Source organism: Lissotriton vulgaris, chromosome 3_1, assembly GCF_964263255.1.
Source record: "Lissotriton vulgaris chromosome 3_1, aLisVul1.2, whole genome shotgun sequence".
Classification (NCBI taxonomy): Eukaryota; Metazoa; Chordata; class Amphibia; order Caudata; family Salamandridae; genus Lissotriton; species Lissotriton vulgaris.
This window is the reverse complement of record NC_141689.1, coordinates 892,191,703-892,215,458: the sequence shown is the minus strand read 5'-3', so window position 1 is coordinate 892,215,458 and position 23,756 is coordinate 892,191,703. Positions and strand designations below refer to the sequence as shown.

General features: G+C 49.3%; 1 protein-coding gene across 4 annotated transcripts in view; it reads left to right on the top strand.

The window, feature by feature from the left end:
- The window catches only part of SMARCA2 (SWI/SNF related BAF chromatin remodeling complex subunit ATPase 2), a 1,892,118-nt gene that overhangs the window by 695,472 nt on the left and 1,172,890 nt on the right, over window positions 1-23,756 (top strand). For all 4 annotated transcript variants that reach the window (XM_086961220.1, XM_086961218.1, XM_086961217.1 and 1 more), the window contains exon 19: window positions 8,268-8,510. In XM_086961220.1, coding sequence (XP_086817346.1) covers window positions 8,268-8,510 — 243 coding nt within the window. The remainder of the gene's footprint in view (window positions 1-8,267; window positions 8,511-23,756) is intronic.

Sequence of the window (23,756 nt, the reverse complement as noted above, 5' to 3'; positions counted from 1 at the left end):
TTGAGAGATATTGCTGTTTACATATCCCCTTTCAAGTAAAAGAGTGGTTGCAGAGAGGGGGTAATGGGCTGGAAGAGGGAGATCATCTATAGAACAGGGCCTAGCAGGCAGCTTTTTTAGCAAATGTAGTAATTAAATGCTAAGAACATAAAATAAAAACGAAATGAAGTCCTCACCAACACAGAGCCAATCAGTGGATTGATGATATAAGGGGTGATGAGATTGGGGGTTAAGAAGAAATAATAAAAAGCATTGGCAAAGCCAATAGTTCTAGGCTATGCAAGAGCTATTGGCTTTGTCAATGTCTTCTATCCATGTTGTATACCACATGGCTGCTGTTCTGCATTGCTGAGAGTCCGAAAATAAAGCGCTATGACAGTGCTATACAACATTGTTAAAAGACATGGGTAGTGATAAAGCCAATAGCTCTTGCAGTTTCCGAAATCTGTTGGCCTTGCAAATACTTGGGTGGGTTTGAATGAGTGTGGGACTGAACCCCAATGATGAAGCATGCCACCAAGGGGCAACTCTGGTGGGTGAGGGGTCTCCAGGAATTTTTTTTTTTCCTACTGAACGATCTCAGTGGAGATGCGCTGTAACTCACACACCCTCCCCATGGCAGTTTTAAAAAAAAATATTTCGTGTTTTTTTTGGGGGGGGGGGGGGGGAGCGTATCTATAAGTAGCCGTGCAGTTAGTGCATTGATGGGTTATTTCTTATGACTGTTTACTTGTCTATAGAATGTTTTTGATTTCATGCTGGTTGAGAGGTCTGGAATGGAACTGACTGGTCCTGTCGAGAATTTGAAATATTTGTTGGTGATTTTCAATTAACGTTCTCAAACATCTTGTAGGAAATCGGGGGGTGAAGGAGGCTCATAGCTATACATAGCCATTAAGGTGACTTATGTCCCTACAGACTGCAGCTGAGACAGTCTATAAGCTGTATTTTGGCCGCGCCCTCCCGTTGGTTGCGTATGTAGTGCTTTCAATCTTTGATGCGAGGCTGTAACGTTTTCTAAATTGTTGGGCACCAGTGACTGGAGCGTGCCATTAGTGAAGGGCGGTGTGTAAATGATGAAGAGAAATAGATAAGGGTTTGAAGGTGGAGTTCCTAGAGGGTTTAAAGTCTCTGTGTAAGTTCTGAGGAAGGCCGTGAGCCTTGGTGTAGTGTCAGATTGTGCTAGTGTGAGAGATACGGTTAATAACACAGCGAATCATAGCTGCCGTATGTAGCCGTTTTGGGTGTCCACGATGTACGGGGTGAAATATCATATCTGAAAGAAACAGGTTAGTATTAGATTCCTTACCTTAGAATATCCCCAGGCGTCAGTCTGGATCCGGAAACCTTTGCGTAGCAGTACCCCTGCGCGTCGGTAGGCGTCGTCTGCAGGCATCCCCTGCGGCTCCGTGTCCGTCGTTGGCGTCGTGCGCCGTGATGACGTCGCTGGAGTATATAGACGCCGCCTCCGCGCGCTGACGTCAGTTCTTCTTTTTTCCGCGCCAGTTAGCGCAGATCCGAGAAGAGCAGTACTCCGGTCTTTTGACCAAAGTATTTGAATCTTTTGATATCTTCTACGGTGCCGGTAGGATGCCTGGTTTTAAGAACTGTGATGACTGCGACCGCACGATGTCGGTCACGGACCATCACCGACTCTGCCTCCGGTGCCTGGGCCCCGACCACGACGTGGACGCCTGTGTCGATTGCCGGGCCTTGACGAGTAAAGCTAGGCGGGAGCGGTCCCGCAAGCTACTCGAGCTGCGGGTGTCGGCCCCGCGTCGAGAGAGGTCCCGGTCCGGCCGGAGGTCAAGGGAGCGGTCGCGGAGCCGTCACGAACGCTCCGGAAGTCGTCACCATTCCTCTGGTTCCTCAGGTAGGAAACATAAGAAGTCGGGGCGTCGTCATCGTACCCACGACGCTCGCGCGATGCGGCCGGGGGTTCTGGTGGCTCCACCCCCGTGGCTCCGCATGAGCCGCCGGCGCAGCTTGCTCCATACCCTACGGTCCCTGGGCAAGGCGTGACGCCCGAGGAGATAGAGGAGTTCCTCTTGGCCATGAGGAAGCTGTCTACTCCGACTGGGCCTACGGCGCCTTCGGGCCCTGTGCCCCCGTCCGAGGGCCCTAGCGGGTCGGGTGCTCCTGCCTCGACGACGCTGGGTGCTCCGGCCCCGGCGCCGCCGACGGCTCCGGTCCCGGCGCCGCAGGGGCCTTCAGGATCGACGCCGGCTGGCCAGCCGACCTCTCCGGCGCCGATTCCATCGGGGTTGCCCCCGACGCCGTCCCCGCGCGGCGCCGGTTCCGCCCCCATACCCTCTCTGACTCCGGTCCCGGAGTCGGACCGGCGTCGCCCGACGCCGAGTCCGACGCTGATTGGGCCTGTGAACCCCGAGGAGCCGGTCTACCTTGTTGATCCCGAATATGATGAGGAGGTAGATTACGGAGAGGATTGGGAGGGGTCTGAGGACCCTCTGACGCGTGAGTGTCATTACAATGTGGACTGGGCAGGTGACTTGGGTGACGCCAGTGGTCTAGACGAATCCCCTAACCCTGGCTTTGTCTCCCCTCCTACCGTGGCTTTGGAGGAGGGGGCAGCCTATTCAGTGGTGTTGATGAGGGCTGCCAAGGCCTTACACCTTGAGCTCCCCGTCGCGGCCGTGAGGACTAACATCCTCACTGAGGTCCTCAAACCGCAGTCATGCCCACAGGAGCCACTGCTGCCGTTCAACGAGGCCTTGTCTGACGTTCTTTTGGGCACGTGGTCCAGGCCCGCTTCAGGTTCGCCTGTTGATAGGAACGTGGCCAGACGCCACCGTCCGTGTACGGGTTATCCCAAGTTTCTGTCCACCCATCCCACCCCTGAGAGTCTGGTGATCCAGGCCTCGACTTCCCAGACCTCATTCCCGTCGGCCCCGCCCGACAGGGAATCTAAGAGGTACGACCAGTATGGAAAAAAGGTCTTCTCGTCCCTGAGTCTGGGACTGCGGTCTTGCAACACCACATGCCTCTTGGGCCGCTACACCCACTCTCTGTGGGATACGGTCGCGGACTGCTGCCGGAATGCCCGCCGGAGGTGAGGGCAAAACTCGGCAAAGCTATGATTGAAGGCTGAGACGCAGCAAAATACTCCATCAGGTGTGGTCTTGATACGACCGAATCGCTGGGCAGGGCGATGTCCACGACGGTGGTGATTCGTCGCCACACCTGGCTGAGATCCGCCAACTTTTCGGCAGATGTCCAGAATGCCTTGATGGACATGCCGTTTGATGGCAGTCGCCTGATGGCGACAAAGCGGACCACGCGCTGGAGCGCTTCAAGGACTCCAGGGTCACGGCCAAGTCCTTGGGTCTCTCGACCCAGCGCCAGCAAACTGGTTCGTTTCGCTCCTTTCGTGGCCAAGGAAGGGGCGGTCCCACACGTGCTGCCAGCCACACGCCGCAACAAAATTATCAATGCGGTGGCGGCCGTGGAAACCGCCGTGGAGGCGGTCGGGGACAACGGCGAGGTCAGACCACACCTCCCCCCGCAGCATCCGCCTCAAAGTCCTCCTAGTCCGTGCTTTCAGGCCCATGTGACGCCGGTGGGTGGCAGGGTTCGCCATCACCACTCCCGCTGGCGCACTATCACCTCGGACAGGTGGGTGCTGCAGATCGTCCGAAGGGGCTACTCCCTTCCCTTCGAGACCAATCCTCCAGCCATGCCACCGCAGAACCACCGTGTGTCGGGGGACCACTTGACACTTCTGCAGGAGGAAGTTACGGCCCTCTTGGCCAAGGGGGCCATCGAGCGCGTTCCTGGGCCAGAAGTAGGGCGTGGTTGCTATTCCCACTACTTTCTGGTACCCAAGAAGGACAAAGGGGGCCTACGTCCTATCTTGGATCTAAGTAACGTCAACGGCTTCCTCTGGAAGGAGAAGTTCAAGATGTTGACTTTGGCTCAGGTCTTGGCTGCTCTAGACCCGCAAGACTGGATGGTAGCGTTGGACTTGCAGGATGCGTATTTTCACATCCCCGTCCTGCCGGCCCACCGGCGTTACCTGCGGTTCACGGTAGGCCACGAGCACTTTCAGTTTATCGTGCTCCCCTTCGGCCTTACCAGCACCCCACGGGTGTTCACAAAGGTGATGGCGGTGGTCGCAGCCCATCTGCGCAGGTTAGGGGTTTCAGTCTTCCCCTACCTAGACGACTGGTTGTTGAAGGCGGGCTCGCCCCAGACAGTCGTCCACCACCTTCAGATGACGGCAGACCTCCTGCACGAGCTGGGGTTTTCCATCAATGTGCCGAAATCACACCTGTGTCCCTCTCAAAAGCTCCTTTTCATCGGAGCGGTTTCCGACTCGGCGCAGTTTCGGGTTTATCCTCCGGAACGGCGAGTCCAGGATATACAGGCTTTGATTCCCATCTTTCAGCCGTTATCCCGGGTTTCGGTCAGGTTGACGCTGCGGCTGCTGGGGCTGATGGCTTCCTGCATCCTTCTGGTGCATCACGCCAGGTGGCGGATGCGGGCTCTGCAATGGGACCTGAAGTTTCAGTGGGCCCAGCATCAGGGCAACCTGTCCGACCATGTCTTGATCTCAGAGGGCACTGCGAGACAACTGCAGTGGTGGCTTACGGACCGCGATTGGGTCAGAGGCAGATCACTCTCCCTTCCCCAACCGGAGCACGTGGTTGTGACGGACGCGTCCCTCCAGGGCTGGGGAGGCCACTTGGGAGAGGCTGAGATCAGAGGCATCTGGTCTCCGGCGGAGTCCCGGCTCCATTTAAACTTGTTGGAGCTGCGGGCGTTTCGTCTAGCACTGAAAGCATTCCTCCCCTTTGTCAGCGGGAGTGTAGTGCAGGTGTTCACGGACAACACCACCGCCATGTGGTACTGCAACAAACAGGGCGGGGTGGGGTCGTGGACCCTATGCCAGGAGGCTCTGCGCCTCTGGCAATGGCTGGAACATCAGGGCGTGACCCTGGTGGTTCAACACCTGGCAGGCTCTCTGAAGGCCAGGGCGGACGAACTCAGCCGTCGGTGCTCGATGGATCACGAATGGCATCTGAACTCGGACGTGGTGCAAGGCCTCTTTCTGCAATGGGGAGAGCCTTGGTTAGATCTATTCGCCACAGAAAACGCGCAATGTCATCAGTTCTGCGCGTTGGAGTTTCTACTCAGCATGTCAGTCGGTCCCCCGATCCGCCTGCCCCTTCAGGAGGACCTTCTGTCGCAGCAGCAGGGGACGGTCCTCCACCCGAACCTGTCCAGTCTCCACCTCCATGCGTGGAGATTGAGCGGCGACAGTTGAGGCCATTTGACTTGCCTCCTGAAGTCTGTGATGTGATTCTGGCAGCCAGGCGTCCCTCCACAAAGTCGGTATACGCCTGCCGGTGGAACAGATTTGTGGCATGGTGCACAGCAAAGGCTGTGGACCCTCTTTCTGCCCCGCTTTCCGAGGTTCTCCTCTTTCTTCTCTCTCTTGCCCAGCAGGGCTCTGCACTGGGCACTATCAAGGGCTACCTTTCTGCCCTTTCGGCCTTTCTGAGGCTACCTGATCAACCTTCTTTGTTCAAGTCCCCTACTGTAACGAGGTTCTTGAAGGGCATCACACACATGTATCCACCTGTTCCGTTTGTGATGCCTCAATGGGACTTGAACCTGGTTCTAACCTTCTTGATGTGTGCTCCCTTTGAGCCACTTCATTCCTGTCCTCTCCGTCTCCTGACTTTAAAGACGGCCTTCCTGGTTGCCATCACCTCTGCCAGGAGAGTGAGTGAGCTCCAGGCTCTTTCTGTCAAACCGCCTTTCATGTCCATTCATCCAGACAAGGTTGTTTTGAGAACTAGACCTTCTTTCCTGCCCAAAGTAGTCTCTGCTTTTCACATCGGGCAGTCCATCGCCTTACCCTCCTTCTTCCCGCCTCCGCATCCTTCAAAGGATGAAGAGCGGCTCCATCTTCTGGACCCAAAACGTGCGCTTTCATTTTATATGGATCGCACACGCCAGTTCCGGGTGGATGACCAACTGTTTGTTGGCTACGTGGGTGCTCAGAAGGGACGGGCGGTGCATAAACGGACCATCTCTCGATGGGTCGTTCTGTGCATCAAAGCGTGCTACTCTTTGGCTCGGAAGGAGCCTCCTGTTGGGCTGAGGGCCCATTCCACTTGGGCCACGGCGGCTACTACTGCCCTGGGCCGGGGAGTCCCCTTGCAGGACATTTGCCAGGCGGCTACGTGGGCCTCGCTGCACACGTTTGCGAGGCACTACTGCCTGGACAGTCAAGTCCGGAGAGATGGCTTCTTTGGCCGTTCTGTCCTCCAGGACTTTCTGGTGTAAGGTTGTATTGGTTCGCAGACCCACCACCGGGGTTGGTATTGCTGGGGTATCTATTCTAAGGTAAGGAATCTAATACTAACCTGTTTCTTTCAGATGAACAAGTTACTTACCTTCGGTAACGATATATCTGTAAGAAACAGTAGTTAGTATTAGATTCCTTACCGCCCCACCATCCTCCCCGTTCTGCGAACTGATACCTAGGGTTAAGGACATCCCTTTCGGGGCCCTAGTTTCAAATGGCACCAGTGTTGGTTCTTACATGGCCCTGCGTGTTCTGGCGCGGAAAAGCTGTGTAAAACGAACTGACGTCAGCGCGCGGAGGCGGCGTCTATATACTCTAGCGACGTCATCACGGCGCACGACGCCAACGACGGACGCGGAGCCGCAGGGGACGCCTGCAGACGACGCCTACCGACGCGCAGGGGTACTGCTACGCAAAGGTTTCCGGATCCAGACTGACGCCTGGGGATAATCTAAGGTAAGGAATCTAATACTAACTACTGTTTCTTACAGATATATCGTTACCGAAGGTAAGTAACTTGTTCTGTAGCTTGTGAGATACAACTCAGTGACTTTCCTGGTGTAACCCAGATCGTGTTCTCTTAACACACTTTTGTACTGATCTACTGTCTGTACTGCCATACAAGTATTGAAACGCCAACAGAGCTCATACAGTGCACGGCTATGTGCACCAGCTTCATTCAAGCACCCATCAAACGGTGTGATTAATAACTAACGTTCTTGAAAAGTGCTCTTAAAGAAATGAAAATGAGGCCTTGAAACATTGCCTTAAAATGGTTGCTGCATTTTTTTTGCAATAACTGGTTACTGCTCTCGGGGATGGCTAAACCCTGGAAGAGGCGTGATGCATGCATGCCATGGACAAATGGGGAAAACGAATAATGGAGCGAAAATGGCGCCAGCAAATTGAAAGTCTATGGGTGGGCTGAAGCCCACAAAGTACATAAAACAGGTCTCTTATCGAGACTGCGCAAGTGAGCTTTCGGGAGCCAATACCTAAAAATGGGGACAGTCAGTGCATTTTGTGAATCCAGTTATAGATGCATGAACCAACCTGACACCCATCCATTTTTTAGATTTTTCAAGCAAGTGGGGTTGAATGGGATTATGAGAGGAAGTAAAGTTAATCTTGGGAATTCATGAAAAAGTGGGACCGATGTGACGCATTGTTATGAATGATCTTAAAGAGGTCACTCAGTAGTTGGGCAGCATGCAGACAGTTCATGGTAAAAGGTTAACTTTAAGGACTATTTGTAAAGAGAGATGCGTAAAAGGAATATCCCAATCAAGGGCAGCATAGTTTCTGTGCTCAGCCTCCTACTCTTACCAACCAACTCCTCCAGGTGGCTGACACTCTCCTACATGCTTTCCTGTTATAATTAGTAATTGCAGCATTCTTCTTGTCAACCGACTCCAGGCTTTCAGGTGGAACATATACGTTAACAGATTATCGAATCTAAGGAGAATCAAGACATTGGAGCTTCTATTAGAAATCGTACTAAAACAGTTATGTTCTGAGAATGTTTCCAACTGCGGTCTGTGGTATCTGTTTCTCCTCATGCCCATTTGTAAACCTTCCCATTCCCTTATTCCACCTGGCGCTAATCTGCTAAAAAAAAAAAATTAACTCTGTGCCTTAAACCTGGTTCTGTAGAAGGAGGTTGCTTTTGAGTTTTATACCGATGTCATTGCAGTTGACAAGAGGAATGAGCGGGCTTCACATTGTTGGTGATTACTAGTATATAACCTGTTCCTTGTCTAGAATTGTTTAAAATAGTCACTGAAATGTACCCGGGATTTAAAATATTCTTTGCTGTTTTTAAAAGTAATTGGGCACCTGATATTGGGTAATGTTACTACAGAATTTGCAGGAGCTAATAATGCTTCTATTGATAAAGCATTACAGATATTGTCTTTTTTTCCTATGGTTTCAGATACGATGGAAGTACATGATTGTAGACGAAGGTCATAGGATGAAAAACCATCACTGCAAGCTCACACAAGTCTTGAACACTCACTACGTTGCTCCGAGAAGGATACTCCTCACGGGTACTCCACTGCAAAACAAACTTCCTGAGCTATGGGCTCTCTTGAACTTTCTTCTTCCTACCATCTTCAAGAGTTGCAGCACATTTGAGCAGTGGTTCAATGCTCCCTTTGCCATGACAGGAGAGCGGGTACTGTTTTTTGTTAAATAGCAATGCAACATCAATCTGAAATTGCTGTTTATAGAGAGATGGCAGTGTCATTCCAAAGTTGAATAGTTTTAAAATGTGAAAGCTTATTTACTAACTGTGAAATGTTCTATGTTCACTGTATATGGGGGAAACTATTTGTCCAGCCATTCATCTTTATTAATGTTAATGAGCAAGGTATATGTCTGCCTTCTCCGCGTGGGACCTCACCACAGATCGGGATTCTCAGAATGCTATTTTTTTTTTAAATATTAAAAACATTAGCTTTGTTTGAACACACTTTCCAAATGCTAATTCTTATCTGTAAGGATTTTCCAAAGCATCAGTTTGCCATTTCCCTAACTTTCCCAAACCCTTTGATGAAAATTACAATCAACTCTAAACCAAAGACTAACCAAAGCTAAATCAAAGGGAATGAAATTACCATATTAAGGCAGAAAGGGCTTCCTGAAAGCTTCAACGTACCTTGACTTTATACTCTACGCTCACCAGTTCCACTCTGCGTCCAGCTTCCCTTCTGTTCCTGTCCTCCATCTTTTAATTTAAGGTCCATTTTGAATTTTATAATCTGCTTCCTATTTTTCTGTATTCTTGATGAAGGTTTTCCTTTATTTTTCTCTAAGATTCTTCCTTCTCCTGGTTCCTCATTCATCCAAGTCATCATTTAGAGCAGAATACAGCGCTCATGATACGAGAATTTTAAGCAAAACTTCTCTGTTGTGGTGTTATCTGTCTTTGGAAAGTTTATACTGTAGAGAATGTCGAAAAATGTTGTTTAGGAGTCTCTCTAGAGTGGTGTAGGTTTTAGATTTGAGACCAAGTGTGTAGTATCTGCTTGTACCATCCAAGGTGTGTTTTGATGCATTAAAAGCAAACAAAAAGATAACTCCTTCGAAGGGCGTGACTGAGAATTTTACTGACACCATGAGAAAAGCCCAGTAGAGAATTTACAAGATCTCCTTCACCCATCCCTTTTTGGTCAATAGGCTCGACTTCTAGAGGATTGCTAATTTCATGCTCTGCATCAGTGTATTGATAGATGTAATGATAGTCTCAACATCAAGACAGACTTCCTTGCAACCTGCAATGTTGATGATTCATCCAAAGTACAAGAATATATAGAATTAGTTTCTGGTTCCATTTAATGACACTTGCATTTACCAGACCCATTTATTGATTCTTCTTGTGCTCATGGACATGTTCTTCCTTTGCTGCTTCCCTTGCATTCCGTTTCAGCTGACCCTTTGCTTCTTGATACTCTGTCTGATCCCAGCCATCCTCCCAGACTCTCCTTAGGGCCACAGAAATCTGGGAATATGATAAAAAGAAGTAGCTAGCTCACATAGCAATCAGTGTCTTCAAGGATGAGACCTACTCCTCCAGGTCATCTTGTAGAATCATAAAGATAAGTAATATCTTTATGACAGTTGCATAGGTATACATGCCTGCCTCTTCACTACATCTGGAGCTATAAGGAATCTTTGAAATGCTGCAGTTTAGAAACTGTTCTCAATGTCCTTTACATTATGTCAGAAGATTTCTATATTGATCACTGTGCATCTTAGTGCTTAATTAGTGGAATCAACCAATGAAGAATTTCAGCAATTCGAAGGTGTATATGCCCTGCTCAAATCTGTGTGTGGCGCTGTGATTTGGAGGGGGAGGATGCGCCCAGCAGTGTTGCTCTATGAGGGGGTAGGTGTTGCAGTATTCCACCAAACCTGTATTTCTGGTTTGTTTTGGGTTTTCTGTGTGTGGTGATTTGTAGTGGTAGATTGGCTCCTTAAACCATCCACCGTAACCAGAGTCTGCTGTGCTAAGTCACTTTTTAGAGTGCTCACAGTCCTCCTTATGATTTTTACTATTGTTGCCTTTCTAAATTTTCCAAGTACATGCAGTTTAAAGTAGTTCTAGTGCCATGCCTGAAGTTTGAGTTATTTCCTGTCTGAGTAGTTTGTTCTGTACTTGGGATCAGGTTACATCAAACCTTGCAAATGGCTTAGGTTTTTTTCCTTGTTCCATGCTTTTCAATGGTCCTGTTTTTTTGGAGCACTTTTCTAATTTTTAATGTTCCTACGTTCTTGTTTCTTAACATTTCTTGTATCCCCCCCTATTTCCTGTCCCAATATTTCTGATGTTCCCTCAACCTGTTGCCTATGATAATCCCAGACCTCAGTCTCCCACTGGGCTGTGCCTTACTTAGTTCTGAGTCCTCCTTCATCAGGGTCTCTGCAATTGATTAGATGTCTAACCGAGGCAAACCTATTTCTTCCAGAGGGCACAAGAGAAAGATGGGAGGGTAAGAGATAATAGGAAGTTTTGCAGCAAAAGGATGAGTAGGGGAGGGAAATGGATGGGCGTATTGAGGAGAAGTATGGATGGAGAAATATAAGGTAGGTAAAAGGAGAGAGGGTCATTTCAGAGTGAGGATACGGAATTTGTGATTTGGAGGTGAGTGAAAGAGCAGTCTGAGGGAAAGGGATTGAGGAAATGTGTTCATGTGGAGGGGTGACGGTGCTTCTGGAATTGATGAGGGTGCACCATGGTTGTGGAGATGGCGAACCTGGAGTCGGGTTGCGGACAGTTCTTATATACGTTAGTCATGGGGCCTGATTCACAAACTGCATTTTGTACTACTACAGTATGTACTACAAAACATACTACAAATTGCAAATCACAAAAAACACTTTTGTAGTAATTTACACTTTTGTTTTGCATCCCTGCAGCCGTTATTTTCTATGCAAGTGTTTTGCAGTTCCAGTGGTTGGCCATCTGTAGGGCTGGACTTAGTATAAAAGTGTAAGTTACTACAAAAGTGTTGTTTGTGTATACCTAACAGTAGTACACTAACTCAAAAGAAAGTGTAAGTTACCTTTGTGAATCAGGCCCATAGTGTAGGTATGTGAAGGAATGAAAGATGCATATCATGTGTTCAGACAGCTTTATGACCAAGACATAGTTTGCATGGGTATCTCTAGAGAACATATTTGCAAAGAAGCTTACATTTGTTCTGAAAGTATTACTTTCCTCCTGGTGCTTCATGTCAAAAGACCTGTACCTTATTTGTGGACTTATGCAACTGAAGGTTCTTTATCATCTGATTCACATGCTAGATATTCCCTGTTGTCATGTTGTTAAACTTTTGGAAACAATGTTATGTAGTAGTAGTAATCAATGAAGCACTTCACTAACACTGAACACAGCTATGGACACCTACAGCCTGTCTTCCTCTTTTTATGATACAAAGTGTGACCACTCGAGTGGATAGGCATCAAGTTCTTAACCCTTCAGAGAAGCTCAAACTGCTAGATTTTGTACTGCATGTTAAAGAAAGGGAATCCTAAAGAGGCTGTGCTTCTTTTTTTGGTCTATTTAGCCTTAGAGTATGGCATTTCACTTTAGCATTGAAGATTTTCAAAATATGACAGTTTTCGATACAATATATATGGCGGGGTTCTATTTCTGAAGATAGCCGTACTGCCAGTGAGAAGAGAAAGATGTTTATGGATTACAAACACTCACAGTGTATCCAAAAGTATGTGTCTGTCATATATTGTTAGAAAACCCTCAAGGACTTTGACTCGGAGGCTGGCTTTAGGTATATTTGAGGAGGAAAAATCAGCATAATCTAATCCTGTAGAAGCAAAGGTAAAGCTTAAACATTCCTTAGAGATGGTTGCAAATAAGTCGGTCCAAACCATTTTTGTATCGATGAAAAACTCTGACTAAGCTCGCCAATTAATGCACAGCTTCAAGCCTGTCACATATACCTGCAGCGAGGAAGAAATTGTCATCTACACCAAGGAAACCTACTCTGTATCTGGTACCAGATCTCTTTTGCATAGTGTGACAGATATTCCTGTAAGAAACGTACAAAATTGGATTCTACAGCCTCACTGGCTGGGAAAACCAGTCTGTTCATTATGGTTTCATCATCGGCTGCAACCTGTCTGTGCGCACAATCTTTGTTTTCAGCACTGGCGGGGAGTTAGATGTGCAGAAGACTTCTCAGTCATGGACACTTTCTTAACCTTTGGCTGGATATTCATTAACAATGGCAATAAGCAAACAATTCCAACTATACACCATCAACATTTGAGTCATCTGCAGCGTTATTGGCGTAGGCAGCATCAACTATAGCATCAATGGCATCAGTTTTGTCTGTTGTGGCACAATGGGTTGCAGCTCCATCAGTTGTGGCACAGTTTGTTGTGGTGTCATTGGTTGCTGTATTGTTGGTTGCTTCACTATCACTGGTTTGCAACCAGTTTTGGCTTAAGCAGTTTCTGAGCCTCATTACTGTGCTCCAGATCAGTTCACCAGTTCCTTCAGTTTGGCCAGTACAGTCGGCTTACAGTATTTTTTTTTAGTTTTTTTTTTTTATTTGAAAACCTTTATTGTGCATCTCATGAATACAGTTACGGGCCTACAACCATCTTGGCCGGCCTCGAAATCAATTTGTAGCACGTTCGTCAACTAGAAAGCACCTCAGTAGTCCACCATTAAGACAAACTGCAATATATCACAAAGAGCACTTCGAATAGACGTGACCAATGAGGTAAAGGATCAGATAAGGTTCATTTTAAAATATAGAATAAGAAGGATCAGTTGTCATACAATCAACCTAAGGGCACAGAGTGGGCAATGCACGCATCAGGATGGCCACAGAGCTAATAATCATTATCAGAGTGCCGGTGCTACATTACACATATCAGGATGAGGGAATTTCTAATCACATTTCGCACCAGTCATCGCCCACCCCATGAACGCAAGACCACCTTAACAAAGTTAGCAATATCCCAGAGTACAGATACGACCAGAGGCGCAGTACCTAACCTCCATACTGACCCAAGAAAGGAAAGAAAGGATAAAGGAAACAAAGAAAAAGATAAGTGAGGGAAAAAAAGGACCCATAGAAACTATGGAAGGACAAGGAAACAAAAAAAGAGGACCCTGCACCCCTGCAGAGGCTATGGCTTACCCCCCCCCCCCCCCCCCCCCCTAGCAGTGTGCCTGTCGCCCGTAAAAAGAGTACCCGAAATATAGTTACAGAAAAGAAAAAGAAAGAAAGAAAGGAAGAGAAAAAACCATTTATAAAACTGAAGGAGGGCCATCCGTACTGGCACCCGGCCACCCCCACCCGCAACAAACCCAGATCCCTCCCCCGAATACAATGCACAATTGAGGTCAGTCAATACAGTAAGAATTGGGGAGAATCTTTCACGTACCGCACAAATAGCTATAGCAAAAGAACGCGCAAATCTCACCTCCGCCAGCCATATTAGTATCAACATTTGGGGAAACATATTATCCCTGGCCTGTCCTTGCAAGTCCCCCTGGGCCTGACCGTCGATTTATTCGCTCAGCAGCCGAGGTAGTAACGCAACGTGTCCAAGTAATAACGGAGATCAGCAGACAAAGACAAAATGGACGTCGCCGGCCACCAACAGAGTCATCACCACTTGCGACCATCTTTCCAATAACAGTCCCGGGACTCGTACTCCACATCAGGGAGGCAAGGACGAGAAAGGAGAGGGCAGGTACATGAGCCAGCCGTTGGATAAACACTGCCTGAGGAGTCCGTGACGGTGCAATAGACCAAGCCGCCGTCAGCTGCCGAGAAAGGGATCCGCCAGAGTAGTCCAAACACACGGAAGTCTGTCCACGGGCCACGGCAAAATCCGGGAAAATCAGCTCCCCTCCGTACACATTAGCGGCCACAACACCACCCACGAAGATAGTGTGGGGCAGGTCTGCGTGCCCCCGGGACCCATCCAATCGTGATGTCTCCAGCGTGAGCACAACCTCATCGAGCTTTCTCTCCAACACTAGGGAACCATGCTCCCAGACAGACCGAAAGTCACCAAGAGCGGCGAGAATATCACCATACAATAGCGTAGCCCCCGTCTCCTGTGCCACCGCTCCGCTTGATATCGCACACTCCCCACCTCGCTGTACCGTGATAGTCGGGACGGCACATTCCATCCCTTCCAGGCGGCCATCGGGCGTTTCCACCGTGAGGGGAGATTGGGAGTCAGCCATGGACGATTGCAATCCGGTCGGACCACCATCCGATGCACGGTAACAGTAGGGGCCGTCACCCAAGAAGCGATCTCTGATTATGGCCATCCTCGCTCCGACTCAGCGTTAACGGGAAATTCGGGAGCGGTCCGTGAAAACCGGGCAGGTTTGCAGCCCGCGTCGGAGCAGCTCACCCTCGATAAGCCCACTGTTTTCAGGCTTGCCTTCGGTCCATCACATCAGGGACGCACTCCAACAGCATCATTTAGCACGGAGAGCGTTTGCAGCGAAATTCAGGCCGTCATCCACTGCACTCCGGCAGACCGACTCCACCCAGGCAAAGATGGCCGCTGTTGTTGATTCAGCGCCCGGCCATGTAGCTCACTCGGGGTCCCGGTTCCAGGGTCACTAGGGCCGCAACTTTCCGGCGCACGTTTCTCCGGCTGTGGGGCTGGCAGAGACCTCGGGATCGCACGATCAGTATCAGGTCGCATTCATCAGCATAAAACTATAGCGCAGTATCAGGATTATATGCAGGATATCCGTGCGGGGCTCGGTGGTTTGTAGAGCCGGGAGCCTACGCTTCCGTCCCGGTCGCCATCTTGGCTCCTCCTCTCCGGCTTACAGTATTGCCTGTAAATTTTAGAACGGATCACCAAAATTCATTCTGTAAGAACCAGTAATCATTGAAGGTGATCCGGAGAGTGAAAGTAATTTAATAGATCATTTATTGTACAGTTAATTACAACTTTTAAAAAAACGCAAAAAAGCACTGGATGCATTTTAAGTATCATCACATCTTAAAAGGATCCATCAGAGCCCCAGAAAGATTAGTTAGGCCTTAGATAGTACAAGATTGCGATCCTTGAAGTAAATCATGAGACTAGTTATGAGATAGAAGATCTTATAGAGTCTTTATTTAAGAGCGAATAATGATGAATGCGAACAAGAAGCGACACTTCCAGAACAGTTGAACATTCATTATGTCAAACATGTTTCTGGTGATGAAAATTATTGTTTAGCAACCAAGAGGAGATCCCAGATGATGAAGCATGTCACCTTGGTGAGTGATGGGATTCCGTTTTTTAGGTATAACTACAGGTCTTCACTTGTGCGCCATGTTTGTAGTTATTCAATAGATTTGGCATACCCGTGGATATCTTGTTTTGTTATAGTTCATATTTGGGGAATATATCCGCGCCGGTCTTTACATTTTCCCTTAGACCCTCCTTCTATCTTGTGTTTATACTTCAGCGAACAAGAAGCGACACTTCCAGAGCAGTTGAAAATTCAATATGTCAAACATGTGTCTGATGATGAAAATGATGATGTTTAGTATTTTTACTGCTACCAGAATAGATGCTCACAACAATTTATTCCCTTCCTCAATGTCCACAACAAGTTTACAACCGACAATAGCTATCCCTACCTATGCCTATGATTCAGGCTCCATTGGACTTCTTAACATCTTTGCAAGAGATAATAAAGCCTTTTACAGAACATAATGTTTCAACACTTCAGTTTCCTCTCATGCAGTGTTCACAGACTCCATAACAGGTTCTGATGTTCTGACTTGTACTCCTGTATCAGAGGCGCAGCCTTGTATCTTTATAATAGATAGTTGCTCTAAGATGGAACAAATTGCCTCTGGATCTTCGTAGGAGCAATTCGTAACAAGAATTCCGTAGATCCCTGAAAACCTTTCTGTTTCGCCTGTAATTTTTGCCTTTGAGCCGGTTAGCATTCAGTCAGCGCCGGGACACCCCGTTGGGGTTTCTGTGCGCTTTACAAAAGACACTATAATAATAATAGTTCCCCGGTGCATAACAGAAATAATGAGAATGTGTATGATGGTGGACAAGATTTTCCTGGTGAAGGAAATGGGCAGTGTCCTTAAGTTAGAATATCCCCCTGTGTCTGGAGAACTTTGTAGTTGCCATGTGCCAATAGGTATCGTTCTGTGGTTCCATGCTGTCTACATATTGCCCCAGCAGAGCAGCATATAAGCAGCACCCCTGTGGGCAGATGTCCATTCCTTTTTTTTCCATGCCTTCTGACATGGATCCAGAGGTCTGCTCCCAAATTTGCCAGTCATCTGCCAGCTCCCAAAAACGTTTTCATAGTGTGCAAGGGAACAATGGCCCACCCAAAGCAACAGTATTCAACCCATGCCGCAACTGCAGGAAACAAATGCCAGTTATGGACCCACAAAAGGTGTGGCTTTGGTGCGTGGACCCCGAACATGACTCAGTCGTGTGATAAATGTGTCCTGATGCACTTGAAGGTAATTTGAGACTGGGATGCAAAGTTTTATGTCACTGAACACAAGAAGTAGTCGTGATATTCATGTGGACCCGGTCCATGTCCCGGTTATGAAATTCTTCTCATGACTGCTTCACTTCTAGCTCAAAATCTTCAGATACATCGACATCCAAACACAAGAAAGCAAAGCAAGACTCAGTCCCATCCTGTCTATCTGACTCAAACGTTAAGGCGTGAGACTTAAGTTGCAAGTCGAAGTTCCTCAGTTAACCCACGTGCATCCCAACTTCTCTGGACCGCTATCAACCACACAGCAGATCGAGGTCTTCAAAGCTGCCGTGCCGTAAATCTACAGTGTGCTTCAGACTAACTTGAGTTCTTCAGGCTTCACAGAACTGCAGGGGCCTTTATTCAGGTTACAGCATTAGTGTCCTTTCTAGCGACATCTGTCTTCCTATAATCAGTTGCTAGGCCTGTACTGATTTTGGTACAGACTTCCACTCACTGCTTGGAGATCATCGCCTGAAGCTGCTGCCGATACCAGTGGCACATGTGATGTGGGATTGATCCAGTACTGATGTCAGCTCGAGCTCGACCGTTGTCCAGGAGCGTAGCTTCATCAGTAAGATTGGGGGGGGTGGGGGGGGGGGGGGTTGGGTTGGGGGGGGGGGGGGGGAGTTGGGGGGGGGGTTGCCAGGATCAGATTTCATAACCATCACACTGGCATATAAAGTTAAAATACATTATATGACAAGCAGGTCGCATGAAAGGGTCTTAGGAGGCAGTGGAGAATGAGAGGTATACAGATTAATAGGAGGCAGAGAAACAATATTTTGTAAGATAAACATTTTTAGGACCTTCAAATTAGAGATAAGAGAGAGTGTGTGTGTATGCAAAAATCACATGTGAAATCTTATAGACACCTCACCATACCCGACTGAAAGCACATGTACCCAATTATTCATCCGAAAATAAATTTCTAGGTGGGATGTAACATCCTGAATGATGCCCCCCACCTCCACCCCTCCGAGGCTTCTTCTCTGCCGATGCCATGCTAATTACAAATAAGCAGACAGTTGTCATGAACCCTAACGGTAACGCAGTGCCACTATTGCATCTCAGCAAGAGCTTCATTTTATTATGGTTATGATTGTGTCCCTGTGCCAGAGCAGAGTGCACATCAAGAAACTACTGATGATGGTGATAGGGATGGCTTGCTCCCACTCATTATACTTATGGTTCTTTATATTTTGATTTACAAAACTGCAGTGGGCTTGATTAGTGTCCTGAGACAAAGCTGGACTCAAACATGGGCCACCTACAGAAGAAAGTTACTTATTTTCAGTGGTGGTTTGGAGGGCAGCATTCATACTAGAATAAAAGCTGCCCTTCACTGAGAGTAAAACAAATGTTTTGACAGAAATGTTGCAGTCTAGGCGAGCAACATCTGAGCCCTTGCTCCCATTTAATGACACTCACACATACTTTGACTACCTGTTTGAAAGCATGTTCTTGCCTGCCTGCTGGTCGGCAGGTGGCCAGGCAACATATGCCAGTGCCCACTGGCCCAGATTTACCCACTGACCACCCTACTCTGGAGAGTCTCATTGGATAGTCCTTGACCAGCAGGGTGAACCCCCAGTTCATTTCAGACTAATCTATCGGTTAGAGAATCTTGGATTAATGCCTTGAAAAATATCTGTTTTCTTCTGCCAGCCTGGCTCTGAGATCCTTAAAACTGAGTCTGTGTATTAAGGCAATTCACACATGCCCTTTGCGACATGGCCTGCGAGATCATGTCGGCAGTCCTGAAGGACCTCTGTGGCTCAGACGATCGCTAAGGGGCAGGGTGCAGACACATATGTTATCCATGTTGGCTTGGATACCATGGTCTACATTCTTCAGCCTGCCTGGATGAGGTCAACTGTATTCTCTAGAAATGTGCAGGCATTGCTAATGGACATGCCTTTAATAAGTCTCGCCTTTTCGGAGAGAAAGCAGACTAAACTTCAGAATGCTTTCAAGGCAGCAGAGCTATTTGCATTCTTTCTGAGCCTTGCAAAGCAATTTCCATTCCGGTTCTGGAAATAGAGGGGTATCCAGGGAGATGGTATATAGAAAGAGGAGTAATTACCAAAGTAGGGAGGAGGAATTTTGGTCCATTCAGTTCCCCGATACAATATTCCACATCATCAAGAAAGAATGGACACTTGTTACTACGTTGCAGTAGGTTAATTGGATCACCCTCATAAACGCTATGTTTTCACCGCGGTTTATATCGTTTTTCTGCCCCACATATGCGTTATGGCATTATCATTGGGTGTACCAAATTCGTGCTGTATGCCAGCCTCAAGCCTGAGGCAACCTCTGGTGCTGCGTAGTAGTGTCCATAGATATATAGACACCCCCAAGAGAAAGATTGTGTTTGTAAAAGCAAACTTTCACCTGGTTGAAGCTTTAATTGCCATGGGGTGAAGTTTGTTGTTAAGAACAAAGGATATAATTGCAAATCATGTTACTGGATCTCATTATATCACTTTAAGTAGAGTCAACATGTTTCTGCCCCATCACGCCCAGCCGGGTCTAGGGGCATTCATCAGGACAAACAATACGAAAGAAACACACAGAAAAGAGTTTGGGGGTACACGTTCAGCACTCTTAATAAATCTCTATTTGAGATACACAGAAGAAAGTGCAAATCTTTATGCACACAGTGGGAATTCATAAGTGTAGTCCCTCTGGAGACCATCGTGTTCTGCTATAGTTGGAGAAAAGGTTGTAACTTGGAGATTAAAATCTGATTAATTGTTTATTAAGGGGACCTGCATCCGGACCAGTACCACTCCTGCACCAACCAAGACCAAGACAAGCAACAGCAGCAGCCACCTGAAATGCATCCTGCTCAACACTCGCTCCGTTCACAGACACGCCGTCGAGCTCTGGAACCTGCTCGACACAACATCACCAGACGTCGCCTTCCTCACGGAAACCTGGATGAACGCCTCCTCAGCGCCCGACATCGCCATCGCCATACCAGACGGCTACAAGATCATCCGAAGGGACCGCATCAACAACACCGGAGGAGGCATCGCCATCATCCACAGGAACACCATCCGCGTCACGACCAACACCGACGACACCCTCGCACCCGCCGAGCACCTGCACTTCCAGGTCCACATCAACCCCAAGACCACCCTCAGAGGCACCCTCATCTACAGACCCCCGGGACCGCGCACACAATTCAGCGAAGACATCGCCGACTTAATCAGCCCGCACGCCCTCTGCTCCGCTGACTACATCCTCCTCGGGGACCTCAACTTCCACTTGGAGAACAACAACGACCGCCACACCACCACCCTGCTGGACAACCTCGCCAACCTCGGTCTCAAGCAGCTGGTGACCACCCCCACCCACTACGCCGGACACACACTGGACCCCGTCTTCTCATCCAGCAAGGACATCGCCTTCAGCCACGCCACCGGACTCCACTGGACGGACCACAGCTGCGTCCACTTCAGCTTCGGAAGGACCACGATCCACCACCACCAGCAACAGGTTGCTCGCAGAAACTGGAACAAGATCACAGCCGACCAGCTCGCGACTTCCCTGAGCATGAACCCTCCCGACAGCACAACGAACCCAAGCCAGGCTGCCACCAACCTCACGAAGTGGATCAGCGACTGCGCCGACGAGCTTGCCCCCCTGAGGACCCCGCCGAGCGGACCCGGGATTAAGAAAGCCCCATGGTTCACCGACGAACTCAAAAGCTCCAAGAAGAACTGTCGGACCCTCGAAAGAACCTGGCGCAGAGACCCAACTCCGGACAACATGGCTGCCCTCAAGCTCGCCACCCGAAAGCACCACCAACTCATCCGCGCCACCAAGAAAACCACATTCAAGGAACGACTGGACAACAACGCACACAACAGCAAGGAACTCTTCAACATCGTCAAAGAGCTCTCCAACCCCAACGCCGGAAACAACGATATCACACCTTCGCAAGACCTCTGCAACTCCCTCGCCGCCTACTTCCACAACAAGATCACGGACATACACAACAGCTTCAGCACGCAACAGACGCACGCCATGACCGAACCACCAGTCCCCAACACCACCCTCCGCGCCTGGACTCCGATCAGCACTGAAGACACCATCCGCACGATGAACTCCATTCACTCCGGATCTCCGACCGACCCACGCCCTCACCACGTCTTCAACAAGGCCGACTCTGTCATCGCACCCCACCTGCGTGACATCATCAACACCTCCTTCGACTCCGCCACCTTCCCGGAGAGCTGGAAGCACGCCGAACTCAGCGCCCTACTCAAGAAGCCATCAGCCGACCCCACCGACCTCAAGAACTACCGGCCCATCTCGCTGCTCCCGTTTCCTGCAAAAGTCATCGAGAAGACCGTCAACAAGCAACTGGCCGCCTTCCTCGAGACGAATGGATCCCTCGACCCCTCACAGTCTGGCTTCCGGGCCAACCACAGCACCGAGACCGCCCTGATCGCAACCACCGATGACATCCGAGCTCTGCTCGACAACGGAGAAACAGCAGCCCTCATCCTCCTAGACCTATCCGCGGCCTTCGACACTGTCTGCCACCGTACCCTAGTACAGCGCCTCAGCAACGTCAGAATCCAGGAGCAGGCACTGGAGTGGATCACCTCCTTCCTCGCCGGAAGGACACAGAGAGTCCGCCTCCCTCCGTTCAGTTCCGTAGCCTCCGAAGTCATCTGCGGCGTCCCTCAAGGCTCCTCGCTCAGTCCAACCCTCTTCAACGTCTACATGAGCCCCCTCGCAAACATCGCACGCCAGCACAACCTCAACATCATCTCCTACGCCGACGACACCCAGCTGATCCTCTCCCTCACCAACGACCCCGCCACCGCCAGAGCCAACCTTCACGAAGGGATGAAAGAGGTGGCCGGATGGATGAAGAACAGCCGCCTGAAACTGAACTCGGACAAGACGGAAGTCCTCATCCTTGGATCCTCACCCTCCGCCTGGGACGACTCCTGGTGGCCCCCCGCCCTAGGCAGCGCACCCAAACCAACAGACCACGCACGCAACCTGGGCTTCATCCTGGACTCCTCCCTCTCCATGACCAGACAAGTCAACGCCGTCTCCTCGTCGTGCTTCAACATCCTGCGCATGCTTCGTAAGATCTTCCGGTGGATCCCCACCGAGACCAGGAAGACGGTCACCCAGGCCCTCGTCACCAGCCGGCTGGACTACGGCAACTCCCTCTACGCCGGAACCACCGCCAAACTCCAGAAGAGACTCCAGCGGATCCAGAACGCCTCAGCACGACTCATCCTGGACATCCCCCGTCGCAGCCACATCTCCGGACACCTGAGAGACCTGCACTGGCTCCCGGTCAACAAGAGAATCACCTTCCGACTCCTCACCCACGCACACAAAGCCCTTCACAACCAAGGCCCAGGATACCTCAACAGCCGCCTCAACTTCTACGCTCCCAAACGCCAGCTTCGATCGACCGGCCACGCCCTCGCCGCCGTCCCCCGCATCCGAAGAGCCACCACAGGGGGATGGTCCTTCTCCTACCTCGCCGCCAAGACTTGGAACTCCCTCCCGACCCACCTCCTCCTGACCCAGGACCACCTCGCCTTCAGGAAGCAACTCAAGACCTGGCTGTTCGAGCAGTCTGTCCGAGTTAAAACTAAGGCCTCTCAAAAGACCTCTGATTGGTCTCATTGGCCCAGTCCCAGAAAATCTCCTCACCGAGTTGCAAAGGAGAAGGAGGGACTTGTGACTGAGGTAATTTCTACACAGAAGGTGACTTAAGTAACTTCTGTTGTCTCTCCACCATCTGAGAAGACAAACGTTTTAAAAAGCCAGCATCTTTACCTCAGGAAGGAAAATCAGACAAGAAAACCCGTTTGTCGACGATGACTTCATCAGGTACGTCGACAACGTTTTATAAAGGCATCGATTATGGCTCAGTCGACGGTCCCTTCGTCGAGGGCTTCGACGACTACAGCTTCGACGCCGACGCAGGGTCCTGTTTTAGTGTCGTCAACGATATTAATAACGTCGACGAAGATGACTCAGACAGTGGTGTCGACGATGACGACGGCTACCATGATAATATAGACGAGCTCGTCGACGATGCCATCGACGATTTGTCCGCCGTCGACGACGATCCTTTCTCCGAGAAGGCCTTCTTCGACGATTCCAATTAGGAAACGCCAAATTACACCGGAGATGACATCTCCGCGAAGGGCGACGCCTTTGCCTCCGGCATTACTTTTAGATGAAGACTATTTTGATGAGGAAGATAGTCCTTATGGCGATGCATACAGTCCTTCTCCGCTCCAGGTGAAATACCAGGACTCAGATTCTGATGACTATTATGAGGAACAGCGGCAACCCTCTTCTCGGGAAAGGCCTCAAGAACAATCTTAGCAGGGTATGGTTTATATGCCTTCTGCCCTAATAAGATCATGTTGATGGATTATAGGAGGAGATTTCCATCCCAACCCTCTGAATCCATGCAACCACCTCCACCACACACCACCTCATTCGACTTCTACGGTTCAACCACCAGACCCGGAACCTTTGGAGGAACGACAAAATATCGCCACGGTGCAGGCTAATGTGGGTGATGATGATGACTATGATTCCTCGGGGGATGGCCGGGAATGTAAGAGAGGTCCCAAACCCGGATAGAGAATGGAACAACTATATTATTCCAGATCCCGCTTCACCTGTACCAGATCCTGTGGATTCTCCTCCAGCAGACATCGGAGTTTTCCATAATCTTATCGAGAGTGCTTCCAAAAGATTTGGTCTTCCTGTTCCGGTTGTTCAATCGGAGCCTTATAGGAAATCCATTCGCTCTATTCCCATCATAGAGCATATATGGAGTGAAGGTATGAAGGTTATGCAGTCTCCAGCTACTGTTATACCCATTCTACC